At 62.7% G+C, this 9,918-nt stretch overlaps 1 protein-coding gene across 1 annotated transcript; it reads right to left on the bottom strand.

Moving 5' to 3' along the window:
* Positions 1–1,105: 1,105 nt before the first annotated feature.
* On the bottom strand, positions 1,106–8,275 carry SLC25A10 (solute carrier family 25 member 10). Its single transcript, XM_081218131.1, has 11 exons — positions 7,754–8,275; positions 5,613–5,732; positions 4,931–5,045; positions 4,803–4,851; positions 4,507–4,548; positions 3,575–3,618; positions 3,355–3,425; positions 2,982–3,074; positions 2,608–2,685; positions 1,410–1,466; positions 1,106–1,312 (listed from the first exon to the last, which is right to left on the bottom strand). The coding sequence occupies exons 1-11, from the start codon at positions 7,844–7,846 to the stop codon at positions 1,211–1,213; spliced, it is 864 nt and encodes a 287-aa protein (XP_081074257.1). The 5' UTR covers positions 7,847–8,275; the 3' UTR covers positions 1,106–1,210.
* Between the last annotated feature and the right edge of the window lie 1,643 nt (positions 8,276–9,918).

Genomic DNA, 9,918 nt, shown 5'->3' with positions numbered 1-9,918 from the left:
TCTCGCCCCAGCCGTCTGTCCACAGGTGATCCCAGTGTATCCAGGCAGGGCTGCAGCTTCTCCCCTCCTCTGGGCCCTACTCCTCCATAAACCCAAGAGCCCTCCTTGGTGGGTGCAGAGGACGGTCTTGTATCCCGCGACAGCGAGGCAGGCTAGTTAGCGGCCTGGACACAGAAACCAGACCCAGCACTTCACCGACCTTTATTAACACCCCTGTAGGGCGACGTGGAAGTGCTGGCCACTTGCTGGGGGGCGGGGGGTGTGGCACAGTGGCCAGGTGACTGGGGGAGGCAGACAGATGCAGCTCCCAGCCCATCTGCAGGCTGCTGTGGCAGTGGAACCTGGGCAGTGGCGTTTTGGCTGACCAGCTGCTGGGGACCTTGCAAGTGACCGCTGTGTAGACAGGAGCCCCTGTGGACATGCCACTCCTGCCCAGGGAGCCAGGAGGGGACACTGCACGCTCCATGAAGACAGCAGCCGCCTGCTGGCACTGAGAGGTTTTGGTGAAACTGATTGTTAAAGCAACTGGGGATGGGCTGGACCGGGGGGGCCGGGGTGCGGGGCACCTGCGGGTCACACCCAGACCCTCCCTCCTGGGTACTCATTCTGCCCTGGCAGCTGTGGGTGCGCAGCTACCTTTGAGAACATCATAAAAGCTATGGTCCCTCTCCTGGGATGAAAGTGCAGGTGCACGTGTCATTCGGTGACTGATGCCGGGGGTCCACACCCCCACTCTATCAATCACCCAGGTCCTCGGTGGAAACTGCTGGAAGACAGTGCTGGGGGCCCTGGGCTTAGTGAAAGGAAGAGACTACAGGGGCTGGAAACCCCAGACTGCAGAAAGCCTGGACAGCCTGCCCCTCCCAACTCCAGGGTTAACTGCCTACTTGGGGAGAGAGAAAACTGAACCTGGGGCCTAGACACCTCCCTCTGAGGGAGTCACTGGTGTGCAGAGGAGGCTGCTGGACATCAGGTGGGGAGAGCCTGTGGTGGGCAGCAGGGGGTGGAGGTGTGGGCAGCAGCTCAGGAGGGGACGATGGTCACTGGGCTGGCCAGGCAGGCTGGGGCGGGGGTCCTGAGCCAGGGAGGAGGGAGCCGGAGCACGGCGGGCAGGTGCTGGGCTCAGGGCAGCGCTCAGCTGCCGACCCTCCAGGACTCTGGAAAAAACGGGCAGGGGGCTGGGCATGACCCAGCTGCTCCCACGGCCACATCAGGATGGCACTTTGATGCCAAAGTGTTTGCGAAGCTGCTCCAGAAACACAAACGTGAGCACAGTGTGGGGCATGAGGCGGATGCCGGCAGGCACGAGGCCCTGAGGGAGAGAGGAGGGGGGAAGTGAAGACAGCCCTAGAGGGAACCCCCCTGCCCTGCGCCCCTGCCCCCCTGCCCCAGCCACGCCCCTGCTTAACCTTGTAAAAGGCCAGCGGCCCAAGCTTCGCTGTCTCCATGGCACAGTGCAGAACACCCTGCAAAAAATGCAAGATAATGCAATAAGATGGAAAGCTGCTTCTCGAAAGGTACAAACGTCCACCCCCCACCCCCGCACCTGATGGCAGGCATGAGTGTGCAAAGCAGCCTGGAAGTTCAAAGGTAAACATGGGAGGCGGGGTTGGCAGGCACAAAGGTCAAGGGCTGCCCGGCCCGCTAACCAGGCAAAACTGGAATCTGAAAGCACACCCAGGGCCAGGCTGAGCTGCCAGGCGCCTACAGTGCTTGAGCGGCTGCCATAAAGGCACAGAAGACACTGCGTGATGGAGGGAGCCTCGGGCGGTGCTTGGCCCCAGGCGCTGGACCTGCCAACCTGCACCGTGCCGAGTTTCACTGACTGCAGTGACCCAACTGCCTCTGTTAATGTGTCAAAGAATCTGATTTAAAAACACACAAGGGGGGCTTCCCTGGTGGCGCAGTGGTTGAGAGTCCGCCTGCCGATGCAGGGGACACGGGTTCGTGCCCCGGTCTGGGAAGATCCCACATGCCGCGGAGCGGCTGGGCCCGTGAGCCGTGGCCGCTGAGCCTGCGTGTCCGGAGCCTGTGCTCCGCAACAGGAGAGGCCACAACAGTGAGAGGCCCGCGTACAGCAAAAAAAAAAAAAAAAAAAAAAAAAAAAAACCACACAAGGGTGGCTTCCCTGGTGGCGCAGTGGTTAAGAATCCACCTGCCAATGTAGGGAACGTGGGTTCGAGCCCTGGTCTGGGAAGATCCCATGTGCCGCAGAGGAACTAAGTCCATGCGCCACGACTACTGAGCCTGCGCTCTAGAGCCCACGTGCCAACTACTGAGCCTGCACGCCTAGAGCCCGTGCTCTGCAACAAGAGAAGCCACCGCAGTGAGAAGCCCGCGCACCGGAACGAAGAGTAGCCCCCGGCTCGCCACAACTAGAGAAAGCCCGCGCGCAGCAACAACGGACCCAACACAGCCAAAGATAAATAAATAAATAAATAAACAAACAGATTTACTAAAAAACACCAAAAACACACAGAGCCCAGGCTGCTGCAGGCCTGATGGCAACCGGGAGAGATGCAGTCATGGGTGGAGGGGCAGAGCCTCGTCCACACCCTGGCACAAGGACACAGGCTCACCCAGCAGCAGGGCGTGGCCCCCACTCACCTGATACTCGCCCTTGGCATTCATCAGCCGGGTCTTCAGCACATCCAGGGGCTGGCACAGGAATGTGGCGCATCCACCCTGGAAGGCAGGTCGTCACCAATGGGTCTGCCAGGCAGGGCGGGTGGGCACCCCTCACCCCAGGCCTATCCTGGACCCCCAGGAGGTGTCCCCAGGGCCATGGGGGACAACAGGAGTAGTCTCAGCCTGGGCTCTGGGGGATCCATGGACTCCTCCCCAGGACCCTGGTGCCTACTAATGCAGCCTGAGAGGGGCAGCCACCAGACTTGCCAAAGCCTCCTGCTGTTCTGAGCCCTTGCTCATCCCAGGCGCCCTCAGCTCCCAAGGCTGGTCAGGGCCCCACCTCCGCCACTCACCGCAATGAAGCTGGCGATAAAGTGAGTGAAGATGCTGTCGGACAAGTACCCCGTGCTGAGAACCAGCTGCTTGGCTTGGTCATAGCAGGACAGCTGTCGGGGGAGCAGGGATGGTCAGGCCCCAAGGGACAGCCCACAGCTCGGGGGAAAGCAGATGGGGCCCACAGTGACACCAGCTGGACTGACCAAGTACATGCTCTCTGGGTCATCTACCGTCACCACACCTGGGCGGACAGATGAGGCCCAGACCGGCCTGAGCCCACTTCCCCGGCCCCATGTGTGTTTGTGCCCACTGCCTTCCTCTGGGACCTCAGAGGGCTGAGGCCAGGCCCCCCAGATGCTGCCCGAGTCCCACCCCAAGCGGAAGCCCTACCTGGCCCACGGTGACCAACATCCCTCGACTGGACGCCATAGTTGCGCCCGAGAACAGCTTCTTCAGACCCTCTGTCGGGGGAAGGGAAGAGGTTGGGTGCCCGGCCCAAACCCCTCCGGCCTCCCCCCAAGTCCTTAACAGCACTCTCCCTAGGCCCGCTCCTGGGTCCCAGCTGGAGGCTGCCCCAGGCCCCCACCGTGCAAAGGACCTCCCCTCTCACCTTCTCGGGCCACGCGGTACAGGCCGTCCAGGGCGTGGGCGTAGCTGCCGGGGGACAGAGAGTGGGCCCATGTGAAGCTCTCCCTGACCACTGGCTCCCCTGGGAAGGTCCTCCCCATCACAGGCCATGCACCCATCACAGGCCAGGAGGACCTCAAAGTGCCACAGGGGCCAGAGAACAATGGCCTTTTCTCACAGCTCAGAGCAGTCTCCCTGCTCAGTGGACTTCAGGGCCTGAAGATCCCGAGTTCCACAGGAAAACACCCTCTGGGCGGGGTGGGGGCGGCTGCCAGCTCTGAGGCTAGTCCTGTCTGCAGGCCGTTACCAGGGGCGGGAGGATGGGACGCCGTGCCGGGCCCCCTTCCCAACCCCGTCACTTGGTCCACCTTCCCCACAGGCTATGCTCTGGCCAGCGAGTGGCCAATGGGATCACCTGGAGCCACACTTCTCCCTGAACTGGCTAATACCAATGCCCAGTGTTTGACTACAGCATCGGTCCATAAACAGGGCCTCAGAATCCACAGTGTCTTAGGTTTCACGCAAAACGGTGTTTTTACCACAAAAACTACCACCCAGCTCCCAAACCCTTTTGAAGACCAAACTCATTTAAACTTCTAAACCACCCTTCATGCAAACATGCACAGGTCCAAGAAATAGTAGAGAGTGACCAACCCCTGCCCACCTCCCAGTCCAGCCCCCAACCCCGGGGTCCTCCCACAGGGGAAGAAGAACCCAGAGGTCCTGGAAGCCCCCTCAGGATTCCAGAACAGATGCTCACAATGTATGTTTCCAAAGGCTGTCAGCCGCCCGACCTGTTCCACATAACCCCACAGGAGCGGTGCCCTGTTGGAGTCCCCACCGGGTCCCGGAAGAGCTGCTCAGGGGTCTTCTCAGCCCCGTCCCCAAAGCCCCCGGGCGCACCATGCTACTCACTTTCGGCGCTGATTCCGGGGCAGCTTCATGTCATTCTGCATCCTGAAACAAGCAGAGGATTCAGGGGGCGGCAGGGCCAGATGCCCCACAGACCCCAGCAGGCGTGGGTGCTCCCTCTGGCAGTGAGCAGCCGGCCCCGCCCAGGGCTGCCCCGCCACAGGCTCAGCGCCATCCCCCAGCGCCCCAGACCCTGAGGTCTGAGTGGCTTGTTCCAGGCTGAACATACTGAGACCCCAGCGAGCGAGGCCGGCCTCACCAGGGGACAGCAAGACCCCAGCCTCGGGGACTGAACTGACCTGACGTTGACCATGTCCGCGGGGGTCCCCACGAAGCCGCCGATACAACCTGTCACAGCAGCCAACATGTGACCATCGGCAAGGCCCCCCACCCCACCTGCCCCGCCGCCACCCACCCGGCTGCTCACCACTGATGGAGCCCAGCAGGACCTTCTTGTAGAAGGGCAGGGGGCCCTCGCTGCCCTTGGTTACCTGGTCCCGCACGGTCTCGTAGATGGCAAATCGAGTCAGGGAGTAGGTCATCTGGGGAGAAGGGGCCCAGCTCAGAGGGTGCGGGTGGAGGGACGGCGCTGGGCACCCCCCACACCCCTGGCCCTCCAGTGCATGGTTGTCACCACGTGGACCACAGGGACGCCCAGGGACCTCTCGGCCAGCAAGCAGCTGAGCCAATTCGCGCACCCTGGGCTGGCTGAGTCCAGGCCCCGCACCCTCCTCTTCTCCCGCCTCGCCCCTGCCGGCCTCAGTATCCCCATCTGTAGGCGGAGGTCTCGGGCCGGCTGTGAGAGCATGGCCAACCCTGTGCAAGGCAGAAGCACATCTCACACTGCCACGCCCTGCACCCACCCGGGGGCTGCTGGCTCCCCAGGCCTTACCGTTCCTTCCTCATAAGCAGTCTTGAAAAGGAGAAAGTAGCTTCCATGCCAACAGGGCATCCACGGTGGGCAAGAGGCGCGACTGGCCTGGGGGAGGCCAGCGACCCCTCTGCCTCCTTGGGCTGAGTGTGGGCTCTGGGATCAAGACCTAAGGGACCCCAGGCCATGAGTCCCACCCACCCACTACCCCGGGAGGTGGGGAGCCCCCCAGAGGTACCTGTCTGCACAGGGAGGCGCTCAGCCCATTGTAGAGCGCCAGGACGCCGTTGGAGCGCACGACCTGCAGTGCCATACCCGTCATGCGCAGCTTTACCTCCTGCTGCGTCTGCAGATGCACCTGTGGGGAAGGGGGTTGCACCTGCTCAGAGCCGCGGCCCATCTGGAGCCCACCAGGGCCAGCTCTGCTCTAAGCCCTTTTCCACAATCTTCCACCTTTACATGCTGAGCCTGTGGGCCAAGTGCTACCAGCACCTGCATTTAGAGACAGGAAACTGAAGCCTCCTAAGGGCACCAGCCGGGGAGTGGAGCCGGGACTCAGTGTCCACGTCTGGCGCCAACCTCTTTTTCACACCACCATCTCACAGGAGACAATACCAGCCGACATGTGAGCCCAATTCCACCTGCCATGGGGTGGAGTCGTCAGCTCCACCCTTTAGATGAGGGCACTGGGCAACTCCAGGGCCCCACTTTGTAGCCTCGCCTGCCTCTCGAGAGAGACAGAGTTAGGGGGGCTCAGACTTGACCTGAAGAAACATGGGAGACTCGGAAGAGGTGGGTGAGAATCCAGGGGGCGCACAGCGGGAAGGGCGCCTCGGAGTCCATCCCTGCAGCACACTCTCCAGCCAAGTCAGGTCCTGCTGGACCCGCTGGGGCAAGTTACTGATTCTTCTGCCTCAGTTTCTCTCAAGTGTGCTGTGAGTCGGGAACAGAGGGCCCTCTGGGCCTGGGGGCAGGGTGGCCACACAGCGGCCTCCGTGAAGGCAAGAAGCCACTGTGAAGGTTCAGCCAAGATGTGGGGCAAAGGGAGAGCTCAAGGAGCTTTAAGATACTTTTTCCAAAGACGATGCCGAGAAGTATACACCCCGGCCAGGGCCTCCCCTGCCGGAGGCCTCCATGGCTGCCGGCACTGCCCGCTTCACCCCAGCACAGGACCGTGTGCTCCCTGGGCCAGAGGGCAGCCACATTCCTGTGTCTGCCGGCCTCCCAGCCTCCCACCCCCACCCCAAGCGCTCTGCAGCAAAACAGCACCTGGGCGGAAGGGAGGGGGCAAGGGGCAGTGACGCCCCAAGGAGCTTTGGACAAGGGACTCTAGGCTGGCCCAGGGCCAGGGAGGGCTCCAAGAGCCCCTGGAGGCTGTGTCCACATCCAGGCAGAGATAGTGAGCCTGATCCTCCCGAGCCTGCGATGGGGGAGGCAGGAGGGCAAAGGGACCTGTACGGGCATCCAGAAAGTAAAACAAAACAGGCGTGAGGAGGGGTTCCTCTCTCCACAAACCAAAAAGCACCTTCCTACCTGGCCCTGCTCTGCCAGGCCATGTCACGGGCCCTGGGGGCTACCAGGAGCCATGCAGGCCTCTCCCAGGTCTCTGAAATGCCAGAGGAGCTACCAGCTTCAGCCCCACCCCCAACATCTGCTAATCCTGCCTTTCCTGGTGGCCAGGCTTGAGGGGTGGCTGGGTCAGCCCAGGACACAGGTGCCAATCCCTCCCAGGGGGTCAATGTGGGGTGCAGGCTGCTCTGGGTGGGGATAAGGAAGGGGGTGGCCAGGGGGCTGCCCTTGCCAACAGGCTCCACAAGACCACAGCCTAGGGCCCGCTGGCCAAAATACGCTTTGTGCCTCTGGCCCTTCTTTGTCGTTTGTGGTGAGAAAAGGGCAGAAAACTGGCCTGCCTCAGGGACAAGGGAATCTCTGTCTTGTTCTGCCCCATAAGCATTTTTTCAAAAAAATGTAGAAACAGTGTGATTGCTTCTCGCTGGGAGAAACAATCACCTTCATTGGGCAGGACCTGCATGCAGGCTTGGGTTCATGGCTTCCAGGTGCCCACCTCCCAGGAAGAAGCAGCCCAAAGCAGGGTTGCCGGCCACATCCTTCCTCCGTCTCTGCGTGTGTGTGCTTGGCACCCAGTAGGCAGAGGGAGCGCGTGGTCCTGCCGGGGTGCCTCCAGCTGCGCTCAGAGAACCACCCCCTCAACGTGTCAGCCGGGAGAACAAGTGTCCTCAAAAGTGCGGGGGAAAGTGCCTCAGAGAGGCCAAGGGACCAGTCCAAGGTCACACAGGAAGCAGAGTGGGGACCGAGGGGCACCTCCGCCGCCCGCTCCACGCAGAGCCTCTCGGCGGGCCCTCCCCGCGCCGCACTCACCTTGACCAGGTCCAGCGGGTGCGTGCAGCATGCGGCCCCGCACGACGCCAGCCCACCGAAGTACCAGCGCGACACGCGCGCCTCGGCCGCCATGGCCCGGACGCCGCCGACACCGCCGCCGAGGAGCGCAGGTGTCCGGCCCCGACACGGCCCTTGAAGCCCGGACACCGGCCCCGCCCCAGCCGCGACCCGGCCCAACCCGGCCCGGTCCGCGCCGCCGCCCGTTCAAAGGGCCGCCGGCCACCCGCGCCCCGCACAGCCAATGCGCCCGCGCGGCCCGAGGGAGGGGCCCTAGGGGCGGGGCCTGTAAGACCCCGCCCCGAGCCCGGGGGCGGGTCCCGCGCCTTAAAGCGGCCGCGGCCCGGCAGGTCAGTCTCGTGGGCCCCACCGAGCCGCCTAGGGGACCCCCACTGGTGCGGGCCGCGCGAACCGCAGGGAGCTAGCGGGTGAACCTCCCTCACTCCCCACAGGGACCTGCGTCCTCCCCCACCCTGCGCCGGCCAGCCTGCGGGGCCGCACTGGAGCCTAGGGCACGTCTGCGAAGGTCACGGCCCGAGTGGCCTGGGCGCTCTGCCAGCCCCCACCCCTCCTAGAGGCCTGCCTCCCGCAAGTGCCCGCCCCCTGTCGCGGCCCTGGACTTACACCCAGTGTCCCACCCCCGTGGCGCAGGCTCCGGGACGTGTACAGCTGCTTAGAGGTTGCGGCAAACCTCCTTAGGACCAACCTGCGGATTACAGGAAAACTAGGGACAAAGGCAATTCGGAGAGACTAGCCGCCCCGCCTACTCACCCCTCCCAGAACGCCCAGCCAAGTCCAGCCTTAGGCCTGGTCTGACCACACGGCCCCAGGCAGCTACCCTGAGGCGGCCCAGGAGAGGGGTTCTGGGCGTGGGGCTCAGGCTCCTGGGAGGCGGCAATCAGCAAACTGCCTGCCCCGGCCTGGCCCCGGCAGGAGATGCTCACCTCCCAGCAAACAGGAAGTGCAGGTGTGCTGCTAGCCCAAAGGCGCACCTGCCAGGCAGAGAAATCTGAGTCCCCAGGGCCACTTGTGGGTGGGGCTACATGGATCTCGAGGGAGGCAGAGGCAGAGACCCCTGCACTAGTAAGGACCTGTGTCCTGCTGTCCTTGCTTGGCCACTGCAGCCCCCACCCCAAGGGAGAAGGGTGACAGGCATCGGGGAAACAACTCCTGGCCCCCTGGGCCCACTGAGCACCCTGAATAACAAGTCCAGCCTGGTCTCTGAGCACCCAGGGATTCTGTGTGGGGGGCATTAGGTGCCCGAGCAAACCCTGCTGTCTCTTTGCTTAAAGCGGCCACCTGGAGACTAAGGAAACTGTGTCTTCCAGAACCCCAGGAGGCCTCTGACCCCTGTCATCAGTTGGGAACATGAACAGCTGGCTCCAGATTTCCAGCCCAGAAATGCCAAGGAGCCCGGGGTGGGGCAAGGGGTAGTGCTTTGCTGAAAGGGCAGTTGGAAATGTGGGAGGAATCCTGGAAAACGGGAAGTGCCCCAAGACTGAAGCACCCTTTTTAGAAAAAGGTGGATTGTGCAAACTATAGGTCAAGGAACTCAAAAAGATCCCCAATTCTCAAATGGATCCTAAAGACTTGTGCAGAAGTCTGAGAGAGTGATGGGGAGGTCAGGCAAGGGCTTAAGGACAGGGCTGCCAGGCCAGGCCTCTTTGGGATCTGGTGTCTGTGCTGCGGCATTTACACATTTCCTCTTGGTGCCTGGGCAGGGAGGATGGAGCCACGTGGGGGGCCTGGCAGACGCCAGGGTCCCTGGAATTGGCGGGAGTGGGGTGGGGGCGTCTATGGGGGTGAGAAGCATGCGAGTCCGCTCTGGATCTCCCACTGCTGCATCCTCTGTGACCATTTCATGAGCCTGGACGAAGGCCAAATCCTACCAGGCTCCAATGGAATCTTGTAAGGTCTTGCATGGCTGTCAGCAGGGCAACTCAGGATGCCCAGCAGACCCACCTCCTAACGCCAAGCTTAAGGGCCAAGTGGGCTCCAGGGACCCAGGGCGATCCCAGCGGCACACTCCACCCATTTCCAGGTCTGAGACACTTTAGGGCCACCTACAGGCTGGAGCAGATCAGGGGGAGGTGGAGGGGCCAGGACCCCCAACAGAAGGCCTGGGCCAGGGAGCTGCCTGGGATCTT

This window comes from Mesoplodon bidens (genome assembly GCF_964165515.1).
Source record: "Mesoplodon bidens genome assembly, chromosome: 19".
NCBI lineage: Eukaryota > Metazoa > Chordata > Mammalia > Artiodactyla > Ziphiidae > Mesoplodon > Mesoplodon bidens.
The sequence above is the reverse complement of the archived record's forward strand: the minus strand, read 5'-3'. Positions and strand labels throughout refer to the sequence as shown.

Excerpts from the sequence above, each read along its gene's own strand:
- SLC25A10 (XM_081218131.1), bottom strand. The coding sequence starts at position 7,846 with ATGGCGGCCGAGGCGCGCGTGTCGCGCTGGTACTTCGGTGGGCTGGCG. Across the intron at positions 5,733-7,753 it reads ACCCGCTGGACCTGGTCAAG|GTGCATCTGCAGACGCAGCA; the intron begins GTGAGTGCGGCG and ends CCTTCCCCACAG. Across the intron at positions 4,852-4,930 it reads CCTGCTGGGCTCCATCAGTG|GTTGTATCGGCGGCTTCGTG; the intron begins GTGAGCAGCCGG and ends CTGCTGTGACAG.